Source organism: Coregonus lavaretus (genome assembly GCF_964263955.1).
Source record: "Coregonus lavaretus genome assembly, chromosome: 14".
In the NCBI taxonomy this organism is placed as follows: Eukaryota; Metazoa; Chordata; class Actinopteri; order Salmoniformes; family Salmonidae; genus Coregonus; species Coregonus lavaretus.
The window spans coordinates 10,890,917-10,918,731 of record NC_140001.1 but is presented as its reverse complement, the minus strand read 5'-3'; the positions used below and the strand labels follow the sequence as shown (position 1 = coordinate 10,918,731).

General features: G+C 40.8%; 2 protein-coding genes across 2 annotated transcripts; both read right to left on the bottom strand.

Moving 5' to 3' along the window:
• Positions 1–565: 565 nt before the first annotated feature.
• On the bottom strand, positions 566–10,503 carry LOC311140882 (arrestin domain-containing protein 3-like; the record flags this gene model as incomplete). The annotated part of the gene is made up of 7 exons (XM_084176158.1): positions 566–763; positions 1,503–1,759; positions 1,983–2,079; positions 2,672–2,822; positions 3,700–3,760; positions 9,607–10,032; positions 10,491–10,503. The coding sequence occupies 7 exons, from the start codon at positions 10,501–10,503 to the stop codon at positions 566–568; spliced, it is 1,203 nt and encodes a 400-aa protein (XP_084032284.1).
• On the bottom strand, positions 9,912–27,815 carry LOC311140992 (arrestin domain-containing protein 3-like). The gene is made up of 7 exons (XM_084176262.1): positions 27,460–27,815; positions 24,075–24,119; positions 17,022–17,082; positions 14,237–14,387; positions 13,935–14,031; positions 11,776–12,032; positions 9,912–11,078 (listed from the first exon to the last, which is right to left on the bottom strand). Exons 1-7 carry the CDS (start codon positions 27,713–27,715, stop codon positions 10,737–10,739), a joined length of 1,209 nt encoding a protein of 402 aa, XP_084032388.1. The 5' UTR covers positions 27,716–27,815; the 3' UTR covers positions 9,912–10,736.

Sequence of the window (27,815 nt, the reverse complement as noted above, 5' to 3'; positions counted from 1 at the left end):
ACTTTGTAAAGAGGTTATCCCACTGGCTATAAGGTGAATGCACCTATTTGTAAGTCGCTCTGGATAAGAGCGTCTGCTAAATGACGTAAATGTAAATGTCTAACAGTCGGGCCACAAGCGGCGCAGTACAACAGTGGTGTTCAGAGCGGCATCTAGGGAACGCACAACTTGTCGACCCTTCAACGCCACAGCGTATTTAAACATTGTTGCTGACCAGGTGCATCCATTCAGGCTGTTCTGAAGGCAAAGGGGGGTTCGACCCGGTACTAGATGGGTGTACCTAATAAACTGTGTGAAGTGGTAAAAATAAATGTAGCTAGTTGTGCCTGAAATGTTATAGATAAAACGATGAGTAGCATATCATTTTAAAGGTACATACTTTTCTCCTCCGACAAAACAACAACTGATTCAAAGGGGATGTGGCGCATTTCAAAACTCTTCCATGTAGTACTCCGGTAGGATACCTATCAAGGAGCAAACTCCTCCGTTCTGGGTCACGGAAGAGAGGAGGATGGAGGAGTTGAGGAGAGGATGGACTTTTGCCCAATTGAGAATCTCTGTGTCTCTACAATTTTCCATAGAAATTTGACGAGGAAGCAAACATTTCGTAGGGGGGTGGTAGCTCAGAGGCTGTTGGGACTTGTGACTCAAAACCAAAACTGGAGTAAGGTGGGGGTTCCTGTCCAAGAGTTTGAGTTGCAGTAAGAACAACAATAGGTAGCTTGATCTCAGGGTCTATGGCCAGTTTAACATCAAGAACGACCTGAAAGAATAGAAACACAACAAGTATTACAAAAGGCTTGTTTGAATAATTGGAAACTTAAAACATAGTTGTTCATTTGGTGTCTGGAGCTCTGCAGTTCAGATTCATCCTATCACATACACTACCGTTGAAAAGTTTGGGGTCACTTAGAAATGTCCTTGTTTTTCGAAAGAAAAGCAATTTTTTTTGTCCATTAAAATAACATAAAATTGATCAGAAATACAGTGTAGACATTGTTAATGTTGTAAATGGCTATTGTAGCTGGAAACAGCTGATTTTTTATGGAATATCTACATAGGCATACAGAGGCCCATTATCAGCAACCATAATAATAATAATATAATATGCCATTTAGCAGACGCTTTTATCCAAAGCGACTTACAGTCATGCGTGCATACATTATTTTTTTTTTGTGTATGGGTGGTCCCGGGGATCGAACCCACTACCTTGGCGTTACAAGCGCCGTGCTCTACCAGCTGAGCTACAGCAAACACAACGTGCCATTGGAACACAGGACTGATGGTTGCTGATAATGGGCCTCTGTACGCCTATGTAGATATTCCATAAAAAATCAGCCGTTTCCAGCTACAATAGCCATGTACAACATTAACAATGTCTACACTGTATTTCTGATCAATTTTATGTTATTTTAATGGACAAAAAAATTGCTTTTCTTTGGAGAACAAGGACATTTCTAAGCGACCCAAACTTTTGAACGGTAGTGTATGTAGGTAGCTACCTTCAATCGGTACTCCAATTTGAGTATAGGACAGTTGAAGATGGTGGCAGGGAGTTGTGGAGGGATGGTCAGAATTTGGGTCACCGTCTGCTGAGTGCCAGCAGGGACCCGATCACCCTTCTCCTTCAAGATGTTGTGGGTGTGGACTCTCCTCTTATTCTGGGCGTAGAAACACTGCTTTTCATACAGGTAGTATTTTGGGGTCACTGAGCGAGTTGAGTTGTTGACAATAATTGCCCTGACTTTCAGAGCCTCTCCTGTACAAATAGATTTAAAACCTGAATGAGGTTGGATGTGTATGCTGGTTCAGGTCCAATATGGTGGGGCAGAGTAGGAAGTGCTGCTGGATGGGTAAGACACAGTCCCCCTCAAAAATGAAACCTATTTGGTTAGTAGAGATCCGACTTGAGTATTTTTCACCCCAGTTTATTTGAGACAGGTGGTAAAGTTTTTTATGTACAGCTCAATATCAATCGTTACCTTGCTGGTATCCCTGCCTCTCAGTGTGAATGCTCACATAGATTTTTCCAGATGCAAAGAACATAACATTCTTATCCTTGGTCCCATGCTGAGGTTTCTGAAAAATGTGACACACAGCAGTCACAATGAAGTTATATCTGGATCCATGTCAGTTTGGGGAGCGAAAAATATTATTTATTTAGTGACAAAAAAGGAATGTGTTATAGAATGTGTTTCCCCTGTCTGACCTAAATAACTTGTTTGTATATGTATGCTGATCTGTAAGTATTGGATGTATGGAATTGACTGTTGATACTGTAGGTAGGCCTAGAGTATAAGTATTTATGTTTTTGTAAGTATTTTGTCAGTACATTACTTTTTATTTATATTATTCTTGTTTTAAATGTATGTAGTTCGGTCCTTGAGCTTTTGTTGTCCATGAATGTTCTGTATCATTTCATGTTTTATGTTTTGAGTGGACCCCAGGAAGAGTAGCTGCTGCATGAGCAACAACTGATGGGGATCCTAATAAATAAAGACATAAGGCCAGGAGTTTTTCCAGACCATGTGACCAGGAAGTTATCACTTGACTTGATCAATGTTAGTTGTGGGTGTAACACAAACATTATATTCTACATGACAGGCAGGAATGTGTGATAACTAAACTCTGGGCCCTAGTAGTGACAATATAGCCTAATACTGGTCCTTACCATTAGATATGGGATCATAGACAGGTCTGCCTTTGAGACAAAGGTGAAATCAGTCTTGGCTTTGGTGACAAACCTCATTGACCTGGTCAACTTAGCCTCTAATGAGTAGAGGATTTGACCACATTTACCCTTGAAGGAGGAGGGCATGTCCCTGAGGAAGACAAGATAACATCGTAGGACCACGAATCCATCACATTTCTCTAGTGAAATTAAAACAAAATGTCACATTTCTATCCATAACCATGATTTAAAAGAAATCTCTAGTTAATTACTATTGCATTAATCTCATATACTCTTTCTGCAGCTAATATATCTGGTTTATTTCAAATTATGTTCCTGCACTGCTATGATTTCTTTATGTAGATGTAGATCGTGCATATGAGTAGTGCCTAGTCTCTCATGGTTAGCCTTCCAAAATCAGAGTAGGCCTATTTGAATCTGACATCAGTGGTTGCTTCTCTGGTAAAACTCACAAATTAAATTCATATTGCATCCAAGTAATGTTCATGTAACAATGTTGCTTCCATCTCTATGCTTGCCCCAATCTTGGTTCGAAAACAAAGACCCTCACATAAACTACTATCACCCACAAAGCATTGTTACCCATCGCTCCACAAAAGCCACAGCCCTTGCGGACTGTTAACTAGCGTGCACTGGTAATTAACTAGCCATTTCATCCCCCTTTGACCTCCTCATTTTCCACAGCGACCCCGCAGCTGGGCAGAGCCCAACTGAGTGATCTGGGTCAAAACAGCAATGTGTCCCTGTCGTTGCCCCAACCTCAGCTAGAAACCTGGGACCCTCTGAACACATTGACAACTATCACCCATGAAGTATCATTACCTATTGCTCCACAAAAGCCGGGGCCCTTGGGGAGCAAGGGAAACAACTACTTCAAGGTCTCGGAGTAAGTAGGTGGCTTCCCCAATTGGGTGATGTCACCGATTGAAAACTACTAATGTGCACCACTGACTAGTTAGCCATTTCACATCGGTTATATTTACAACATTAAAAAGTGTAATACTTACTTGTCAGGAATTTGGAACGAGAAAGGATGCACATGCCTTCCTGGAGTTAGAACATTGGTGCCTGAGAGTTTGGGGAAATAGAAATCTAATTTAGATACACTGAACAATGTTGACCATGTAGTCTCTCCCAACATCTGTTATCAAAGTTAACTGAGCTGATTATGGGCATTCTGCGATTGGTACATCCATTTTTGGACTTTCAAATTAGGCAGCCGCTGCGTGACCTGACTGAACCAGCCCTTCACACTCCAGCAGAACACCTATCCTGTGCATTAAACAACCTTATAATGTTCTGTGTTTCTTAACACACAAAGAAAGTTTTGGAAAAACCTTACGCAGCTTTTGCTGCCCCCCCCCCCTCCCTTCACATTACTCACTTTAGGCTACTCACCTTTTTTAAACCCCAGTCTAATCAATGACATGTTGTACAAAGTATTTGATACACTGCCGATTTTGCAGGTTTTCCTACTTACAAAGCATGTAGAGGTCTGTAATTTTTATCATAGGTACACTTCAACTGTACACTTCAACTGTGAGAGACGGAATCTAAAACAAAAATCCAGAAAATCACATTGTATGATATTTAAGTAATTCATTTGCATTTTATTGCATGACATAAGTATTTGATCACCTACCAACCAGTAAGAATTCCGGCTCTCACAGACCTGTTAGTTTTTCTTTAAGAAGCCCTCCTGTTCTCCACTCATTACCTGTATTAACTGCACCTGTTTGAACTCGTTACCTGTATAAAAGACACCTGTCCACACACTCAATCAAACAGACTCCAACCTCTCCACAATGGCCAAGACCAGAGAGCTATGTAAGGACATCAGGGATAAATTGTAGACCTGCACAAGGCTGGGATGGGCTACAGGACAATAGGCAAGCAGCTTGGTGAGAAGGCAACAACTGTTGGCGCAATTATTAGAAAATTGAAGAAGTTCAAGATGACGGTCAATCACCCTCGGTCTGGGGCTCCATGCAAGATCTCACCTCGTGGGGCATCAATGATCATGAGGAAGGTAAGGGATCAGCCCAGAACTACACGGCAGGACCTGGTCAATGACCTGAAGAGAGCTGGGACCACAGTCTCAAAGAAAACCATTAGTAACACACTACGCCGTCATGGATTAAAATCCTGCAGCGCACGCAAGGTCCCCCTGCTCAAGCCAGCACATGTCCAGGCCCATCTGAAGTTTGCCAATGACCATCTGGATGATCCAGAGGATGAATGGGAGAAGGTCATGTGGTCTGATGAGACAAAAATAGAGCTTTTTGGTCTAAACTCCATTCGCCGTGTTTGGAGGAAGAAGAAGGATGAGTACAACCCCAAGAACACCATCCCAACCGTGAAGCATGGAGGTGGAAACATCATTCTTTGGGGATGCTTTTCTGCAAAGTGGACAGGACGACTGCACCGTATTGAGGGGAGGATGGATGGGGCCATGTATCGCGAGATCTTGGCCAACAACCTCCTTCCCTCAGTAAGAGCATTGAAGATGGGTCGTGGCTGGGTCTTCCAGCATGACAATGACCCGAAACACACAGCCAGGGCAACTAAGGAGTGGCTCCGTAAGAAGCATCTCAAGGTCCTGGAGTGGCTTAGCCAGTCTCCAGACCTGAACCCAATAGAAAATCTTTGGAGGGAGCTGAATGTCCGTATTGCCCAGCGACAGCCCCGAAACCTGAAGGATCTGGAGAAGGTCTGTATAGAGGAGTGGGCCAAAATCCCATTATTTATTATTATTTATTATAAAATCCCTGCTGCAGTGTGTGCAAACCTGGTCAAGACCTACAGGAAACGTATGATCTCTGTAATTGCAAACAAAGGTTTCTGTACCAAATATTAAGTTCAGCTTTTCTGATGTATCAAATACTTATGTCATGCAATAAAATGCAAATTAATTACTTAAAAATCATACAATGTGATTTTCTGGATTTTGGTTTTAGATTCCGTCTCTCACAGTTGAAGTGTACCTATGATAAAAATTATAGACCTCTACATGCTTTGTAAGTAGGAAAACCTGCAAAATCGGCAGTGTATCAAATACTTGTTCTCCCCACTGTATTTCTGAACAATTGGTCCGGACTGGACCAAATCTGAACCAATCATAGACGTCTATGTTTGGGCCAAATCAAGGCCAGTCTGGACTGGATTAATAATCAATGTCTGTGAATGTTGAAATCAAGGCCGAGCGTTCTTTCAAAATCGGAAGAGCGTGAGCTGCATTACTTTATTATAATTTTTTTGTCAAGTTAAAGGGACATCCACGCCTAGGGCGATAATTATAATGATAACTATAATAAATGATAAACTGTACATAAACTATAAACATTGGCGAGCATCCACACTAGAGGACAGTTTATAATTTCTCATTCTACAGTAGCCTTTGCCTGTCAACTGATCAACCCATTCTACTGCACACTGTATAAGGTGTTTACAGACTATTCAGCGCTTTCAGGGTGTGTGTATTGTCATAGTGACAACTGCAAATAAATGTACATGCAATGAAAAATGATATACAAACACATGTAGACGTTAAAGAGACATTGAAAAGACATCAAGTTAATTTTCAGTTCATGGAGAAAGTTTAAAATAGATATTTTACCAATGTTGAAATTGTCTTTTTACAGACATTGAAAAATACCTATTTTTGCAGACATTGAAAACATGACTCTACCAGACATTAAAAAGTTGCTTTGTCTGACGTTGAAGTCACATTAATCATACGTCAATGAAGAACGCATTATGTCATGTTTAAATGTTCAAATAAAATAGGAAAGAGAAGCAAAATGGAGGTTAACCAATCATAAACGTCTATTTTTGGGCCAAATCAAGGCCGTTCTGGACCAAACAAAAATCAACGTATGCGGACCAATAACCGAAGTCCATGGACGTCCTGCATCAATTTCAAGAACTTTGAAAGACTTATTCTACCAGAAAATAGTCCAAATAAAGAAAAACCCTGGACTGAGTAGGTGTGTCCAAACTTTTGATTGGTACTGTATATATATACACACTGAGGGTACAAAACATTAAGGACACCTTCCTAATATTGAATTGCACCACTCATTTTGCCATCAGAACAGCCTCAATTTGTCGGGGCATGGACTCCACAGGGATGTTGGCCTATGTTGACTCCAATGCTTCCCACAGTTGTGTCAAGTTGTCTGGATGTCCTTTGGGTGGTGGACTATTCTTGATACACACGGGAAACTATTGAGCGTGAAAAACGCATGCAGCTTTGCAGTTCTTGGCACAAACTGGTGCGCCTGGCACCTACTACCATACCTCGTTCAAAAGGCACTTAAATATTTTGTCTTGCCCATTTACCCTCTGAATGGCACACATACATAATCCATGTCTCAATTGTCTCAAGGCTTAAAAATCCTTATTTAACCTGTCTCTTCCCTTTCATCTACACTGATTGAAGTGGATTTAACAAGTGGCATCAATAAGGGATCATATTGCTTTCACCTGGATTCACCTGGTCAGTCTATGTCATGGAAAGAGCAGGTATGTGTCCTTAATGTTTTGTACACTCAATGTATATATACTGAACAAAAATATAAACGCAACATGTCAAGTGTTGGTCCCATGTTTCATGAGCTGAAATAAAAGATCCCAGAAATTTTCCATATGCACAAAAAGCTTATTTCTCTCAAATGTTGTGCACAAATTTGTTTACATCCCTGTTAGTGAGAATTTCTCCTTTGCCAAGATAATCCATCCACCTGACAGGTGTGGCATATCAAGAAGCTGATTAAACAGCATGATCATTACATAGGTGGACCTTGGGCTGGGGACAATAAAATGTCACTCTAAAATGTGCAGTTTTGTCACAAAATGTCACAGATGTTTCAAGTTTTGAAGTAGCGTGCAATTGGCATGCTGACTGCCGGAATGTCCACCAGAGCTGTTGCCAGATAATTTAATGTCCATTGCTCTACCATAAGCCACCTCCAACGTCGTTTTAGAGAATTTGGCAGTATGTCCAACCGGCCTCACAACTGCAGACAACTTATAACCACGCCAGCCTAGGACCTCCACATCAGTCTTCTTCACCTGCGGGTTCAGCTTTTCTGATGTATCAAATACTTATGTCATGCAATAAAATGCAAATTAATTACTTAAAAATCATACAATGTGATTTTCTGGATTTTGGTTTTAGATTCCGTCTCTCACAGTTGAAGTGTACCTATGATAAAAATTATAGACCTCTACATGCTTTGTAAGTAGGAAAACCTGCAAAATCGGCAGTGTATCAAATACTTGTTCTCCCCACTGTATTTCTGAACAATTGGTCCGGACTGGACCAAATCTGAACCAATCATAGACGTCTATGTTTGGGCCAAATCAAGGCCAGTCTGGACTGGATTAATAATCAATGTCTGTGAATGTTGAAATCAAGGCCGAGCGTTCTTTCAAAATCGCCATGTTTGGAGGAAACCTGGCACCATCCCTACAGTGAAGCATGGTGGTGGCAGCATCATGCTGTGGGGATGTTTTTCAGCGGCAGGAACTGGGAGACTAGTCAAGATCGAGGGAAAGATGAATGGAGCAAAGTACAGAGAGATCCTTGATGAAAACCTGCTCCAGAGTGCTCAGGACCTCAGACGGGAAGATTCACCTTCATACAGGACAACAATCCTAAGCACATAGCCAAGACAAAGCAGGAGTGGCTTCTGGACAAGTCTCTGAATGTCCTTGAGTGGCCCAGCCAGAGCCCAGACTTGAACCCGATCGAACATCTCTGGAGATACCTGAAAATAGCTGTGCAGCGCACTCCCCATCCAACCTGACATAGCTTGAGAGGATCTGCAGAGAATAATGGAAGAAACTCCCCAAATACAGGTGTGCCAAGCTTGTAATGTCATACCCAAGAAGACTTGAGGATGTAATGAGTAAAGAAATTTTCCGGATTGACTGACCTTCATTTCTTAAAGTAATGATGGACTGTCATTTCTCTTTGCTTATTTGAGCTGTTCTTGCCATAATATGGACTTGGTCTTTTACCAAATAGGGCTATCTTCTGTATACCAACCCTAACTTGTCACAACACAACTGATTAGCTCAAACGCATTAAGAAGGAAATAAATTCCACAAATGAAGTTTTAACAAGGCACACCTGTTAATTGAAATGCATTCCAGGTGACTACCTCATGAAGCTGGTTGAGAGAATGCCAAGAGTGTGCAAAGCTGTCATCAAGGCAAAGGGTGGCTACTTTGAAGAATCTAAAATCTATTTTAATTTGTTTAACACTTTTTTGGTTACTACATGATTCCATGTGTGTTATTTCATAGTTTTTTACATTTTTACATTTACGTCATTTAGCAGACGCTCTTATCCAGAGCGACTTACAGGAGCAATTAGGGTTAAGTGCCTTGCTCAAGGGCACATCGACAGATTTTTCACCTAGTTGGCTCGGGGATTAGAACCAGCGACCTTTCGGTTACTGGCACAACGCTCTTAACCACTAAGCTACCTGCCGCCCTAAGCTACCTAAAGCACACCGTTGCCTCGTTTGGTTCACATTCCAATGATAAAACTGTGGGGGGGGGGGGGGGGGGGGGGCTATAAATAAAACTTCTGAATGTGGGGGGGGGACATGTCCCCCCTCCCCCCCAGTGAAAATTGCACCCCTGGTTAAAACTATAAGTTTGATATCATGGATGATCAGTTCTTGCACTCAGAGCTCCGTCTATGAATTTGAGTGAGGTTAGTCTACATTTCTCTACCCCCGCCTTTCCTTAACTTTATCCAAACAGTATAGCTTTTTTATTGTTTGAACTGCAGATTGCCCCTTTACTACTTTTTCCCCAAAATGTCCTCCTCATCTTTATGATGGCTGATATGCAATGCATACATTTGTAAGAAAATAAGAAAATAAGTTTTGATACTTTACCATTCCCTTCCTGCAGTATACACTGCTTAATTGAAAAATATTCATCTTTGGCATGGTATGTTACCATCGAGTATTGTCCATAATCTTCCTCCCACAAAACAGTAGCTTTTCCTTTTGCCTTGACAGAAAGACATTTAATCTTTGTTTCAGCTGAAACGACCAACATAATTCTCCCTGTGATAGTATCTCCCCTTGAAAATACATTTAGCCCATTCTTCGCGTCATATTTGATTGTGAAGATTTCGATTGTCATTCTGGTCAATGAAATGAAGCGTAGCCAACGCAGAAAGAAAAACAAGTGTTGGTTGGGTTCACAACTGTCTGTAATATAACATAGTAAGGGAGTAGGTTTATGTTTACAATAGGCGGGGACAATAAATAGGCCTTTGCCCACGATATTTGCAATGTCATCATTAAACGTTACGTCTGATTAATTTTCCAACACTTGTTGTGGCAGCATAACTCCGTGATTCTTCTCCATAAAATAAAAGGTTGTAAGGCTTACATAAGGTTTATGTATGCATATGGTGTGGTATTTGGTTGATAACAAGGTGTTTGTGGTTTTCTGTATCTCATCATAAAAAAAATTGACCAGTGGCCTATTATCATCCTGGATATATATATGGTAATAGTGGAAATGTGTGTGTATGTGTGTGTGTGTATATGGTAATAGTGAAAATGTGTGTGTGTGTGTATGTATATATGTAATAGTGAAAATGGCCAAATAAGTCCAAGGAAATAAAAAGCAGGGACGTCCAGGACGATAATAGGCCACTGGTCCATTTTTTGAGATACAGAAAACCACAAACACCTTATAAATAAAACTATTTAATTAGATTATCAGCACCGCCATGAAATTATAACATTCACTGTTTCATTCTTACCAGCAATATTCATATGTAGACAACTTATACAAGGCACACTGTTAGGCAGAGCTTTGTTCCATTTCATTATTCATAGTAGGCATTTCCAAAAAGATTGAAGTTATACACGTTGCCATGGCAATGACAAGAAACATCAACAATAGAGAAGTATGGAAGTATAAATGGACGTCTAAAGAGATAGAAAACTGCACATTATAATATACAACGCATTCATTTGTTATCATCTACCCTCTATCTTTTCTCCCACTAGGATTGACCACCAAAATCAGACAGGGATGGGTATACTCCGTAGGCTGGGGGAGGCGCATAAGCTCCTGGGGCCATTGGTGGATAGGCTCCTGGGGCCGTTGGTGGATAGGCTCCTGGGGCCGTTGGTGGATAGGCTCCTGGGGCCGTTGGTGGATAGGCTCCTGGGGCCGTTGGGAATTGTGGTGCGCTGTTCCATCCGGGTTGGTTTGTGTTCCCAAACGAGTCAAAACCAAAGTCAGAGTAAGGTGGCGGCTGCAGTCCAGGCGTTTGAGTTCCAGGGAGGATGACCAATGGCAATTTGACTTCTGGGTCTCTGGCGTACGGAACATCCAGGACGATCTATGATGTAAACAAGGATATTGGAATCAAATTCAATGCAATAAACGACAAAGCACAGTATGCAAGCTAGAATTAAAGGTAAATGATTACATTTACATTTTAGTCATTTACGCCCAACGCTCTTAACCAGTAGACTACCTGCTGCCCTTGATTATTGGATATAACGTATATTCAAGCTAATATTTCAAGTGCATACTGTTTAAAAAAAAAACGTTTACATTTGAGTTAGAAAAAATGACTCGTATAAATCGATCAGTGACACTTTGTCAAACAGTATAACGATTTACCAATTGCATAATGTGGACTCATTAAGAAAATGGTTTGCCCAACAGTAAGTTATTCTTAGAGAAAGAGAACATTTCTCATTAAGATCATTGTGGTTAAAATGTAGCCAGCCTCTAGTCTTTGCGCTACATTTCTATCAATGATAACAACCCACATGACTTCAGAAGTTGTAAAACTGGGTCTCTAATCATTTCAAAAGTCTAATGACTCCCTTGGTAAGCAATAACAACAAAAGAAAGGGAGGAGTTTCACCAGAGCATTCCTTTTGCAGCAACCAAGCCCACTACAGCATGTTGTAAGCCCAGAACATGTTTCCTGTATCTTAGTAAATAAATGGTCAAGGCACATTGTAGTAGTGGTTTTGGATAGACACTGAATACATGTTTTAACACACACACAGAGAGATACACACCTTCAGCCTGTACTCGCATTTGATATTACTGCAGGTGAGGATGGACGGAACAATGTGGTGTGGGATTTTAAGGACTTTAGTGACTTTCAGTTGCCCAGATGGCGGGATAGGCTCTCCCAGCTCTTTCAGGATGTCTTTAGTGGACACCCTCATCTTTCCCCTCGCAAAGAAGCTGTCCTTCTGGTACAGAGTATACTTGGGCTTGATCTCACGAGAGGAGCTATTCTCAATGGACGCCACAACCGTCAGGTCTTCACCTGCAAAGGGAGGGGGGTATATTTATGGTAGCTATGTTTTTCTGAATTCATGATACTCAGCGCCATGGTCAAACCGTAATATGAGATAAATGATAGTAATTCAAACACTTGAGCAAATCTACCATGTCTGTGCATGATTTGCGTGAAACCTCAACTTGTGCTTTTTTATGAATAAGTAATTCATAAATACAAGTGTTAAAGTGGAACTGACAGCGTTTTAGCAACATTAAATCATATAAAAATCTGTTCATATACACCCCCAGGAAGAATGACGTTTCTTTTACATTTTCTGACAAGCGAGCACATAGATAGGGTAATTTCCATACTTTCATAGAATGTTTGGGAATGACGTAGAGTAAGGCATTTGTGAAAATTCTATATCAATATAGAGTGTGAAAGCGGCCGTGCGTTTGGATAATTAATAGACACTGCAGTAAATAAAACCTAATACAAATGTGTCAGTCTTGTCCAGGACCGGACTCTACACAGACCAGTGTGCCATAGCCAAATCAGAGCTATAGTAGGCATACAGTGGAGAAAAAAAGTTTTTAGTCAACCACCAATTGTGCAAGTTCTCCCACTTAAAAAGATGAGAGAGGCCTGTAATTTTCATCATAGGTACACATCAACTATGACAGACAAATTGAGGAAAGAAACTCCAGAAAATCACATTGTAGGATTTTTTATGAATTTATTTGCAAATTATGGTGGAAAATAAGTATTTGGTCACCTACAAACAAGCAAAATTTCTGGCTCTCACAGACCTGTAACTTCTTCTTTAAGAGGCTCCTCTGTCCTCCACTCGTTACCTGTATTAATGGCACCTGTTTGAACTTGTTATCAGTATAAAAGACACCTGTCCACAACCTCAAACAGTCACACTCCAAACTCCACTATGGCCAAGACCAAAGAGCTGTCAAAGGACACCAGAAACAAAATTGTAGACCTGCACCAGGCTAGGAAGACTGAATCTGCAATAGGTAAGCAGCTTGGTTTGAAGAAATCAATTGTGGTAGCAATTATTAGGAAATGGAAGACATACAAGACCACTGATAATCTCCCAAGATGAAAGATGAATGAATGATTGTCCCAACGCACGTTTTGACAACTCAATACGAACTGCCGGCCCGCCCATTTGATCGATCCCAAATATATTTGATTGACAACTAAGAGATATGCATGCTAACTGTGGATAACAGTCGTTCAAGTTCAGCATAGCTAGCTAGCAAAGCGATTCACATTTCTTGCTAGCTAACCAAATGACACCCGCAACTCTAGCTGTAGCCACCGAAAAACGATGTGAGGGGAAAAAGTTGGTCGCTCTCCCACTCGTCCAATGACATGACATCCTTCCAGCAGTTAGCTAACCTTAGCCTCAGTGTTTTTAGCTTGCTAAATAGTTACATAAATAGATATGCAAGCCTACTAGCCACGTTATGACCTACTTGTGATCATTGCCCATGCTAGTTTGATTGTATAGACTTTCCCAGCCTTAGTTACTTACATTCGTCCGTTTTTGTCCAAAATATTGAGTCATTGAAACAGTGCATCCCGAATGGGTTGATATTTTTGACTGATATGATCGTCTGTTTGTTTCATATTTGCAAAGTCATTAAAATGCTGTCAATTCCACTTTAACCACTAAAGTCAACAATACAACTGACAAGATTCAGCTGTATTGTTTGTGTATGCATGACAAAGAACAAAATGCAATCATCTGGAAAGTATATGCTTGAGGATTGGAATACTGACAACACCCTTCCTTCACTCTTACATGTTTCCATACCTTATATTTTCTAAGAACAGTAAAGTGTTCTTAAGCAACAGTATGGTATGAAAGGCTATATACCAGGAGTGCATTACTCTGTCCCTAGCCCTCGTTAGTCCTGTTGGTTTTCTTACCTAAGTAGTAGCCCATTCTCTCTATGTGAATGTCCATTCCCACTTTTCCTGAGGTGAATAACTTCATCTTTTTAGCCTTGGTTCCATGCTGAGGTATCTGAAAAGGAACAGACAGTTGTGCTACAAACACCACCACCATATAACCACAATAAGGAGGAGAAACAATTAAGAAAAGCATTGGCAGTACTGCATTAGTATCGGGATAGGCTCACACAGTAGTATTCACTGTGTCAACAAGGCGCATGTGTGTGTGTGTGTGTGTGTGTGTGTGTGTGTGTGTGTGTGTGTGTTTGATTCCATACCATCAGCACAGAGATGCTGCCCGGGTCTGCCTTGGAGACAAAGGGGAACTCAGCCCTGGCTTTGCTGGATATCCTCATTGATCTGCTCAACTTGGCCTCTAACGTATACAGGATTTTCCCCCAGGCACCTTTAAAGGATGATGGCATTGCTCTATGAAGGAGGAACATCAGTATTATTAGTTTATTTTTTATTACAAAACGGAGACTAAGCGTGGTGATAGATCGACATTCTACATAAAGTTAATATTTTATGGTGTAGTAACTAGAAGCTATTTGGTAACTACACTCAGCTGTATGGTAACTCCAGATTAGGGCCATAAATAAACAAGTGAACTGTCATAATTGGAAAATGGGCAACTAATGTCTCCGATTGGTGCAAAGTGTTAAACAAAGCAAAATATATTTTATATTTGAGATTCTTCAAAGTAGCCACCATTTGCCTTGATGACAGATTTGCACACTCTTGGCATTCTCTAAACCAGCTTCATGAGGTAGTCACCTGGAATGCATTTCAATTAACAGGTGTGCCTTGTCAAAAGTTAATTTGTGGAAATTCTTTCCTTCTTAATGTGTTTGAGCCAATCAGTTGTGTTGTGACAAGGTAGGGGTGGTATACAGAAGATAGCCCTATTTGGTAAAAGACCAAGTTCATATTATGGCAAGAACAGCTCAAATAAGCAAAGAGAAACGACAGTCCATTACTTTAAAACATGAAGGTCAGTCAATCTGGAAAATTTCAAGAACTGAAAGACTTAAAATAGTGAAAATAAAGAAAAACCCTGGAATGAGTAAGTGTGTCCAAACTTTTGTTTCTTCAAGTGCAGTCGCAAAAACCAAGCGCTATGTGAAACTGGCTCTTATGGGGAGTCATTGCAGATAAAGGTGGCACAACCAGTTATTGAGTGTAAGGGGGCAATTACTTTTTCACACAGGGGAATTGGGTGTTGCATAACTTTGTTTATGAAATAAATGAAATAAATATGTAATTGTTGTGTTATTTGTTCACTTATGTTCCCTTTATCTAATAGTAGGTTTTGGTTGAAGATCTGATAACATTCAGTATCACAAATATGCAAAAGTTGAGAAAATTAGAAAGGGGGCAAATACTTTTTCATAGCACTGTAAGTATTCAGACCCTTTACTCAGTACTTTGTTGAAGCACCTTTAGCAGCGATTACAGCCTCGAGTCTTCTTGGGTATGACGCTACAAGCTTGGCACACCTGTATTTGGGGAGTTTCTCCCATTCTTCTCTGCAGATCCTCTCAAGCTCTGTCAGGTTGGATGGGGAGCGTCGCTGCACAGCTATTTTCAGGTATCTCCAGAGATGTTAAAATCGGGTTCAAGTCCGGGCTCTGGCTGGGCCACTCAAGGACATTCAGAGACTTGTCCTGAAGCCACTCCTGCGTTGTCTTGGCTGTGTGCTTAGGGTTGTTGTCCTGTTGGAAGGTGAACCTTCACCCCAGTCTGAGGTCCTGAGAGCTCTGGAGGAGGTTTTCATCAGGGATCTCTCTGTACTTTGCTCCGTTCATCTTTCCCTCAATCCTGACTAGTCTCCCAGCATGATGCTGCCATCACGCTTCACCGTAGGGATGGTGCCAGGTTTCCTCCAGACGTGACACTTGGCATTCAGGCCAAAGAGTTCAATCTTGGTTTCATCAACCCAGAGAATCTTGTTTCTCATGGTCAGAGTCCTTTAGGTGCCTTTTGGCAAACTCCAAGCGGGCGGTCATGTGCCTTTTACTGAGGAGTGGCTTCTGCCTGGCCACTCTACCATAAAGGCCTGATTGGTAGGGTGCTGCAAGGATGGTTGTCCTTCTGTAAAGTTCTCCCATCTCCACAGAGGAACCCCCCCCCCCCCCCCCCCCGATTGGTCAGTTTGGCTGGGTGGACAGCTCCCTACCAATCAAGAGTGTTGGTGGTTCCAAACTTCTTCCATTTAAGAATGATGGAGGCTACTGTGTTCTTGGGGACCTTCAATGCTGCAGACATTCCTTCGACCTTATGGCTTGGTTTTTGCTCTGACATGCACTGTCAACTGTGGGACTGGTGTGTGTCTTTCCAAATCATGTCCAATCAATTGAATTTACCACAGGTGAACTCCAATCAAGTTGTAGAAACATCTCAAGGATGATCAATGGAAACAGGATGCACCGGAGCTCAATTTCATGTCTCATAGCAAAGGGTCTGAATACTTATGTAAATAAGGTATGTTTATTTTTAATACATTTGCTAAAATGTAAAATAAAACTGTTTTCGCTTTGTCATTATGGTGTTTAGTGTGTATATTGATGTGGAAAATGTTTTATTTAATCCATTTTAGAATAAGGCTGTAACGTAACAAAATGTGGAAAAAGTAAAGGGGTCTGAATACTTTCCGAATGCACTGTCCATGTAGTATCTGCAATCTATTGATTATATTATTGACTTAATATGGCTGTTTACTCAGGCAGCTCATTTCTGATCTTTTGCCACTAATTGGTCTTTTAACCAATCAGATCAGATATTTTGCCCATAATTGGGCAAAATATCCTAATTGGGCTGCCTGTGCTTCAAACGTAGAGTAAATAATTTGTTTATTCTCATTCAGTGTGTCATGAGGAATGCTAAGACACAATCAATCATAAAACACAATGACTTAGAAAGTTAACCATTGTAAACAACTCAGGATTACCTTGCTGATGTTAACAAGATAGCTAACTACTCTAATTATTTGATTGTGCTTCATGATCGAGTGTCTTAGCAATCTAAATATTAGCCCACCAGGTGTGTATGCAGGGCACTTACTGCTGAGGGATCTGAAAGGTGAATGGGTAAACGTGAGTTCCAGGAGCTACGACATTACAATCTGAAAAACAATAAGTCACGTTTATGTTACAAGAGTAAAAAAGAAGCCGTCCAGAAATATGGACCTTTTTCTAGGCATAAAGTTCAGTGAAGTGTGTAGTAAAGCTGCGTATTTGATAAAGTTGCCACACAGTGAGTGTGTGTGTGTGTGTGTGTGTGTGTATGGGTGATTCTCACGAACTTGGTACATTTTTAAAAGACAAAGATAAACATTTTTATTTTGTAATGAATAAGATACCGTCTCAAATTAATCATCTTAACTGTTCAGATTCAAGACCATGCGCAAAAAAAGTATTACCGTAACACTTGTGATGTTAGAAAAGAAACATAGCATGGTGAAAATGTTGCAATTTTTTAAAAATTGCCTTAGAGATACAGGATAATTATTACAATATTTCATCCAAAACAATGTGATTATGATTAAGTATATTTTAATTAGTTATCTAGCATGTTCATAACCTGGATTTTTTATTTATGTTTTAAACTATTATTAATATTTTAAAAGTACACAAATATAAAGAGTAAATTACATTTTATGCACAGCTAAAATATTTTGAATTCTGTAATATTCTAGGAATATGTTATCATTGATGCATTTCGGTAATGAGATCCATGTTACGGTAGATGAGACCACATTACGTTAATGAACAAATAAAATGAGCAAACAATATTTTATTAAGAGCAAAAAATATAAATTTAGAACCATATTAACCATTAAGAACAAATTGATCATAACCTCCCCACCACTGCCCAGCTCCACCACATCCCACACCCGCTAAACCACACATTTTTTTAAATGAACAGTCCTTCCCTATTCCTTCAGTGTTACGAGTGTAGGCTAACTACAGTGTTCCAACCAGTGCCTAAAATAATGCTAACCAGTAATGCTAATCGCTAACTAGCTAGCTGGCTAGCTAAAATGCCATTTAGCTAAATGCGCTAGCTAGGGCAAAGCAAACATTAGCTCTAATACAGGTTGCTACCAGTGATGGTGTATATCAGCATGTTGTTTGTTTGTGCATTAGCATGTTCTGAATCAGATAGCCTGTTCACAAATATTTGTCTAAATGCTATTAAAATGTGATTAGGGTCCCATGGGAAACACCGACCAACACTTTGGTTCCTACCCTGTCATAACTCCTACCTGGCTTTTTCTATTTGTTGTCATGCCAAATCTTTATACTTCTATGATTCCCAACAGTTGTGTTTTGATCTACGCAGTTTATTAGGTACACCACCCCGTTCACGAAAATTGATCACTCCTACAGAGTGAGTCACGTGGCCGTGGCTTGCTATATAAAGCAGGCAGACAGGCATCAAGGCATTCAGTTACTGTTCGATTTAATGTTAGAATAGGTATAACGAGTGACCTAAGCGACTTAGAGTCTGGTATGATCATCGGTTCCAGGTGCGCCGGATCCAGTATCTCAGAAACGGCCGCCCTCCTGGGCTTTTCACGCATGACAGTGTCTAGGGTTTACAGAGAATGGTGCAACAAACAAAAAACATCCAGTCAGCGGCAGTCCTGTGGACGAAAACAGCTTGTTGATGAGAGAGGTCGAAGGAGAATGGCAAGAATCGTGCAAGCTAACAGGCGGGCCACAAACAGACAAATAACGGCGCAGTACAACAGTGGTGTGCAGAACAGCATCTCGGAACGCACAACTCATCAATCCTTGTCACGGTTGGGCAATTGCAGCAGACGACCACAACGGGTTACACGCCTATCTGCTAAAAACAAGAAGCAGCTCCAGTGGGCAAGCAATCACCAACACTGGACAATTGAGGAGTGGAAAAACATTGACGAATCCTGGCTCCTGTTGCGTCATGCTGATGGCAGAGTCAGGATATGGCGTAAGCATAAGTTAAATGTGTAAGACATTTCCGTTGAATGCAGTCAGTTGTGCAATTGACTAGATATCCCCTTTCCCTATCAATTTAAACATACATTTTTCTGGTGCTTATAGTATGTGGTGCTCCTAACTTTTCTACCAATGAAAAACAGTGCTACCAATGAAAAAAGTTAATTTAGAGCCCTGGTTACAACACAGGTATAAAAGCAGTGTCAATTGGATTGTTACCAAATCTTTCTGTAGGGACAAATGAGTCATCAATAACACTCGTCTGCAACTTTCCTCTCTACACACACACCTCTCTTTCCTTTCTTCTGTACTCCTCATGCAGCTCTGGATTCCTGTACAGTTGCTCTCTATGCTTCTCTGCCTTCTCTTTTGATGAAGCCCTCTTTACATTTTAGTCATTTAGCAGATGCTCTTACAGCTAGTGAGTGCATAATTTTTTTTTCATACTTTCTTTCCTTGTCTGCCAATCTTAATAACAAGAACTTTAGATTAATCAGATTGTTCTGTTTATTGGACTACTACATTATTACACAACCCCTAAAAGGGGAATTACATTTTCAAAAATGTTGTTTGTCAGATGTTTTCATACCTCAAAAGTAGTCTTATGGGAAAAGTTAACCCAAATTACAAAATTCCATTGGTACATTGGTTTCCTTATCCTGTAAGCAGTCGGCGGACAAGGTAAGACAGCAATCCATGCTTTGGTTTTGTTTAGCATTTATAGCACAAAACCTATGCAAGTGGATATCCCCGATACAAGCATGTTCCATGTCCAAATCCTCCCAAAGTGTAAAGAATGTATTATATAGCTCAATAAAATTACTTTGACATGATTTGGAAATGAAATGCGAAAAAGTATAATAAAATCAGGGATATTCACTTACATTGGCTTTGTGCTAGAAATGCTAAAAAGTTAGAGACAATGACCAGGTAAACAAAACCAAAGCATAGATTGCTGTCTTCTCATAAATAGACAGCATACAGAGTAAGTGGACCAATGTATTTTGTAATTTGTGTGAACTATTCCTTTAAGTCCACATCCCAGGCCATTCATTGTGTAGATACACCTACAGTGGGGGGAAAAAGTATTTAGTCAGCCACCAATTGTGCAAGTTCTCCCACTTAAAAAGATGAGAGGCCTGTAATTTTCATCATTAGGTACACGTCAACCAGAAAATCACATTGTAGGATTTTTTATGAATTTATTTGCAAATTATGGTGGAAAATAAGTATTTGGTCACCTACAAACAAGCAAGATTTCTGGCTCTCACAGACCTGTAACTTCTTCTTTAAGAGGCTCCTCTGTCCTCCACTCGTTACCTGTATTAATGGCACCTGTTTGAACTTGTTATCAGTATAAAAGACACCTGTCCACAACCTCAAACAGTCACACTCCAAACTCCACTATGGCCAAGACCAAAGAGCTGTCAAAGGACACCAGAAACAAAATTGTAGACCTGCACCAGGCTGGGAAGACTGAATCTGCAATAGGTAAGCAGCTTGGTTTGAAGAAATCAACTGTGGGAGCAATTATTAGGAAATGGAAGACATACAAGACCACTGATAATCTCCCTCGATCTGGGGCTCCACGCAAGATCTCACCCCGTGGGGTCAAAATGATCACAAGAACAGTGAGCAAAAATCCCAGAACCACACGGGGGGACCTAGTGAATGACCTGCAGGGAGCTGGGACCAAAGTAACAAAGCCTACCATCAGTAACACACTACGCCACCAGGGACTAAAATCCTGCAGTGCCAGACGTGTCCACCTGCTTAAGCCAGTACATGTCCAGGCCCGTCTGAAGTTTGCTAGAGTGCATTTGGATGATCCAGAAGAGGATTGGGAGAATGTCATATGGTCAGATGAAACCAAAATAGAACTTTCTGGTAAACACTCAACTCGTCGTGTTTGGAGGACAAAGAATGCTGAGTTGCATCCAAAGAACACCATACCTACTGTGAAGCATGGGGGTGGAAACATCATGCTTTGGGGCTGTTTTTCTGCAAAGGGACCAGGACGACTGTTCCATGTAAAGGAAAGAATGAATGGGGCCATGTATCGTGAGATTTTGAGTGAAAACCTCCTTCCATCAGTAAGGGCATTGAAGATGAAACGTGGCTGGGTCTTTCAGCATGACAATGATCCCAAACACACCGCCCGGGCAACGAAGGAGTGGCTTCGTAAGAAGCATTTCAAAGTCCTGGAGTGGCCTAGCCAGTCTCCAGATCTCAACCCCATAGAAAATCTTTGGAGGGAGTTGAAAGTCTGTTGCCCAGTGACAGCCCCAAAACATCACTGCTCTAGAGGAGATCTGCATGGAGGAATGGGCCAAAATACCAGCAACAGTGTGTGAAAACCTTGTGAAGACTTACAGAAAACGTTTGACCTGTGTCATTGCCAACAAAGGGTATATAACAAAGTATTAAACTTTTGTTATTGACCAAATACTTATTTTCCACCATAATTTGCAAATAAATTCATGAAAAATCCTACAATGTGATTTTCTGGAAAAAAAATTCTCATTGTGTCTGTCATAGTTGACGTGTACCTATGATGAAAATTACAGGCCTCTCTCATCTTTTTAAGTGGGAGAACTTGCACAATTGGTGGCTGACTAAATACTTTTTTCCCCCCCACTGTATATGCAATAACCCAAAATGAAATAAAATCAGGAAATGATATGGTGTTTTCCTGTTGGTGTTCAGGCATACAGCTGGCTCTACACAACCAATGGCATGGGGTGTGTATTTATCTTGTGAAAAGCATGAGCTGGCGCACACCCAAAACATTAGTTCAGGCATACGGCTGGCTCTTCACAACCAATGGCATGGGGGGTGTATTTATCTTGTGAAAAGCATGAGCTGGTGCACACCCAAAAAAGTTAGTAGAGGTGCTGACTAACGGCGAGTAAGCTGTAGGCTATAAAAATAAAGAGAGTCGTACACTATATATTAGCTCCCACCAACGTTTCGGGATCATCTTGTATTCATCTTGACAATTCATCTTTGAATTTACGTGTAATGCCCCTTTAACACAGGTTTGTCCAATGTTTTCAGACCTCAAAAGTTGTGTAATGTCAAGAACAGCCCGCATTGCATGTCAACAATTACAACATCATGCTATATGCCTCAACCCCAAATGAGTGATGTTTCTTTTCTGTTGAAGAAGCAGCAGCTATTCTTCCTGGGGTCCACACAAAACAGAACATGACAACATACAGAATGCTTATGGACAGGAACAGCAACACACATTTAAACTAAGAACAATCCAACTAAAGAACAATCTGACTATTTTAAAGTAATAAGAAGAAGAAAGAGAAAGTAAAGAAAAATATATAAATTAATAATACTAAGAATAATGTGTGGGTGTGTGTAGAGTGTGTGTGCGCATCTCTTCACAGTCCGCATTGTTCTGTGAGGTGTCGTTTTATCCGGGGTTTTTTTTATCCTTGAGGTGTTGTTTTATCTGTTTTTGAACAGTTACCTGAGGTGGAAGATAATTCCATGCAGTCATTGCTCTATACCAGGGTTCTTCAATTCCGGTCCTGGAGGGCCGAAACACTTTCTACCTGGTAGTTAATTGCACTCACCTGGTGTCCCAGGTCTGAATTAGCCCCTGATTAGAAGGAGAGGATGAAAAACAGAGGTGTTTCGGCCCTCCAGGACCGGAATTGAAGAACCCTGCTCTATACAGTACTCTGTGTCTCCCAGCCTCTGTCCTGGACTTGGGGACTGTGAAGAGACCCCTGATTGCATGGGGTACACCCCCCTTTAACTTTTTTCACATTTTGCTGCTTTAAATTTTAATCTAAAAAGGAAAAAAATAATTTAATCCCTACAACCTACTCAACATTTTCAAAGTGAAAGAAAGTTATTTTAAAATAACTTTTCAAATTAAGAAAATACTACTGAAATATCATAATTGGTTAAGTCTCCACCCCCCTGGGTTAGGCTAATACTTGGTGGAAGCAACTTTGGCAGCCATTACAGCTGTGAATAATTTCCATTAAGATTCTACCAACTTTGCACAACTCTTAGGGTTTTTGTCAAAATTGCTCAGGCTCAGTAAATTTGGTTGGGGATCATTGATGGACAGTGATATTTAAACCTTGCCTCTGATTTTTTAAGGAGATTTCAAAATCAGGACAGACTAGACCACTCAGGAACACTCAACACCTCTTGGAAAGCCATTCTGGTGTGTCTTTGGCATTAAAATGTGTAATTGTCTCACTGAAAAATAAAACTCTTCCCCCAGGGTTAGGTTTTCAGAAGACTGAATCAGGTTGTCCTCTAACTTTTTACATGGGCTTTGCTCCTTTCATATTTATTTTGATCCTGACAAACTTCCCAGTCCCTGCCGATGACAAGCATACCCATAACATGATGCTGCCAACACAATAGGTTTTGAGCTGTGTGTTAACAGGCTGAACAGACAATTCGGTACTTTCAGCGCGTCAATACCTCTTACGAAGACCAGCAGTGATGCAGTCAATCTCTCCTCCACTCTGAACTAGGAGAGAATGACCTGCATGTTATTGACATTGTCCCTCTGTGTACATTTGAGGGCCCAGACGTGCTGCTCTGTTCAGGTTCAGCTGCAGCTTTTCTAGGTCCTTTTTTGACACACCTGACCATACAACTGGGTAATAGTCAAGATGCGACAAAACCAGAGCTTGCAGGACTTGTTTGGTTGCATGTGATGTTAAGAAAGCAGAGCATCTCTTTATCACAGACAGACCTCTCCCCATCTTTACAACAATAGAATCAATATGCTTTGACCATGACAGTTCACAACAGTGGCGTGTATTCATGGATGCCAAGGGAAGCCATGCTTAACAAAAAAATTGACCATAAATAAAAATAAAACATTCTGTTTCTGTGTTTAATAATTTTCCTTCAAGTCACAAAAGGCTGAATGTATCTTACAGGAGAAAGCATCCGAGCGAGCAAAACTGCGGCCCTCTGTCTCTCTATGTGTAGGCCATCTATCTGATGCCGTCTGGTCCATATAAAGGCTATAAAGCTGAATTGGTTTCAGTTGGTTTTATGAGAATCACTCATGTGTGTCTGCATGCGTTGCCACACAGTGTTCCAGAAGTGTTGAGTGTGTGATTATAAGAAGCAAACTCACACATAGTGGCACTTTGACCTGTCAACAGGGTTTGATGGTCTTGTCCTAAGGAGAAATCAGTATATAGTTATTGAACGATTGTTTAGATCAAGGCGACTATGTACATCTGTTAACATGCGTTTGGATCATCATCAGCTGATGGAAAAGGCTCACTGGAATTCGCATAACTCACTCTTAATGCATTGCCCCACAGCCCCTCATTGGCTTACCTGGAATCTTTTACCTGTAAAAATTGGTTAAAGAAATCCAACTCTACACCAAAAGTAGGTGTTTAACTTGGTGCAATGGTATGGATCATTATTGATCAGTTGCTGTACAGTCGTGGTCAAAAGTTTTGAGAATGACACAAATACTAATTTTCACAAAGTCTGCTGCCTCAGTTTTGATGATGGCAATTTGCATATAATAATAATAATAATAATAATAATAAGCCATTTAGCAGACACTTTTATCCAAAGTGACTTACAGTCATGTGCGCATACATTTTTACGTATGGGTGGTCCCGGGGATCGAACCCATTACCCTGGCGTTACAAGCGCCATGCTCTACCAATTGAGCTACAGAATGTCATGAAGAGTGATCAGATGAATTGCAATTAATTGCAAAGTCCCTCTTTGCCATGAAAATGAACTTAATCCCCCAAAAAACATTTCCACTGCATTTCAGCCCTGTCGCAAAAGGACCAGCTGCCATCATGTCAGTGATTCTCTCGTTAACACAGGTGAGAGTGTTGACGAGGACAAGGCTGGAGATCACTCTGTCATGCTGATTGAGTTAGAATAACAGACTGGAAGCTTTAAAGGAGGGTGGTGCTCGAAATCATTGTTCTTCCTCTGTTAACCATGGTTACCTGCAAGGAAACACGTGCCGTCATCATTGCTTTGCACAAAAAGGGCTTCAGAGGCAAGGATATTGCTGCTAGTAAGATTGCACCTAAATCAACCATTTATCGGATCATTAAGAACTTCAAGGAGAGAGGTTCAATTGTTGTGAAGAAGTAGTCAGGGTGCCCAAGAAAGTCCAGCAAGTGCCAGGACCGTCTCCTAAAGTTGATTCAGCTGCGGGATCGGGGCACCACCAGTGCAGAGCTTGCTCAAGAATGGCAGCAGGCAGGTGTGAGTGCATCTGCACGCACAGTGAGGCGAATACTTTTGGAGGATGGCCTGGTGTCAAGAAGGGCAGCAAAGAAGCCACTTCTCTTCAGGAAAAACATCAGGGACAGACTGATATTCTGCAAAGGGTACAGGGATTGGACTGCTGAGGACTGGGGTAAAGTCATTTTCTCTGATGAATCCCCTTTCCGAATGTTTGGGGCTTCCGGAAAACACCTTGTCCGGAGAAGACAAGGTGAGCGCTACCATCAGTCCTGTGTCATGCCAACAGTAAAGCATCCTGAGACCATTCATGTGTGGGGTTGCTTCTCAGCCAAGTGAGTGGGCTCACTCACAATTTTGCCTAAGAACACAGCCATGAAAAAAGAATGGTACCAACACATCCTCCGAGAGCAACTTCTCCCAACCACCCAAGAACAGTTTAGTGACGACCAGTGTCTTTTCCAGCATGATGGAGGACCTTGCCATAAGGCGAAAGTGATAACTAAATGGCTCGGGGAACAGAACATCGACATTTTGGGTCCATGGCCAGGAAACGCCCCAGACCTTAATCCGATTGAGAACTTGTGGTCGATCCTCAAGAGGTGGGTGGACAAACAAAAACCCACAAATTCTGACAAACTCCAAGCATTGATTATGCAAGAATGGGCTGCCATTAGTCAGGATGTGGCCCAGAAGTTAATAAACAGCATGCCAGGGCGGATTGCAGAGGTCTTGAAAAAGAAGGGTCAACACTGCAAATATTGACTCTTTGCATAAACTTAATGTAATTGTCAATAAAAGCCTTTGACACTTATGGAATGCTTGTAATTATACTTCAGTATACCATAGTAACATCTGACAAATATTTCATAACACTGAAGCAGCAAACTTTGTGAAGACCAATACTTGAGTCATTCTCAAAACTTTTGACAACGACTATACACATTATATAACGTTACTAGTCAGCCCCTTGTCAATCTTTTTTTTTTTTTCACCTTTATTTAACCAGGTAAGCCAGTTGAGAACAAGTTCTCATTTACAACTGCGACCTGGCCAAGATAAAGCAAAGCAGTGCGATAAAAACAACAACACAGAGTTACATATGGAATAAACAAAAACGTACAGTCAATAACACAATAGAAAATCTTGTCATTTACATTTTAGTCATTTAGCAGACGCTCTTATCCAGAGCGACTTACAGTTAGTGAGTGCATACATTTTTCAATCTATACCTTCAGTAATAGTAGTGACATGTGAAGTGCAGTGGCGACTACACTGGACTAGCCTGATCCACCATATATAGATCTCACACACACACACAGACACATATAGCACACACACACGTATACACATACACACACTACCGTTCAAAAGTTTGGGGTCACTTAGAAATGTCCTTGTTTTTGAAAGAAAAGCTATTTTTTTGTCCACTAAAAAAACATCAAATTGATCAGAAATACAGTGTAGGCAATGTTAATGCTGTAAATGGCTATTGTAGCTGGAAACGGCTGATTTCTAATGGAATATCTACATAGGCATACAGAGGGCCATTATCAGCAGCCATCAGATGCTGGAGGAGTGCTTGATGCCATCTGTCAAGCATGGTGGAGGCAATGTGATGGTCTGGGGGTGCTTTGGTGGTGGTAAAGTGGGAGATTTGTACAGGGTAAATGGATCTTGAAGAAGGAAGGCTATCACTCCATTTTGCAATGCCATGCCATACCCTGTGTGCGGCGCATGATTGGAGCCAATTTCCTCCTACAACAGGACAATGACCCAAAGCACAGCTCCAAACTATGCAAGAACTATTTAGGGAATAAGCAGTCAGCTGGTATTCTGTCTATAATGGAGTTGCCAGCACAGTCACCGGATCTCAACCCTATTGAGCTGTTGTCCAATTTGTGGGAGGTGCTTCAGGAAGCATGGGGTGAAATCTCTTCAGATTACCTCAACAAATTGACAACTAGAATGCCAAAGGTCTGCAAGACTGTAATTGCTGCAAATGGAGGATTCTATGACGAAAGCAAAGGACACAATTATTATTTCAATTAAAAATCATTATTTCTAACCTTGTCAATGACTACATTTCCTATGCATTTTGCTATATTATCTACTGAAACTCATTTCATGTATGTTTTCATGGAAAACAAGGACATTTGTAACTTTTGAACGGTAGTGTATATATATAAATAAATAAAATGGTAGAACGACGCTACTACTGCACTACAATAGGCATACTTCGTAAATACATTTCCCATTGAAAACTCTGGAAGCTGGGCTTGATGCCTTACCTTGGCCTTTTTGTTCTCGAATGATACATTGTTCAATGCTAAAGTACTTGTCCTTGGAATGGTAAGTTACAGTTGTCTTATTATGATGTTCTGTCCAAAGGACCTCCGACTTTCCCTTCGCTTTTATGGAAAGAGAATCTATTTTGCAATCTTTTCCCAATTCCAACGTTATTCGTCCCGAAATGAAATCGCCGCTGCTAAAAGTTTTGCCTACATCGTCGTAGGTTACCGAAATATTCTTTACGGTAGACGACATTTCAAGAAGAGCGCACGGAGAGATAGTAAAGAAACTGAGGTAATTTAAAATGTTCAATTGTTACTAAGGAACGACGCGAGTCTCTTTCATGACGTAGTCT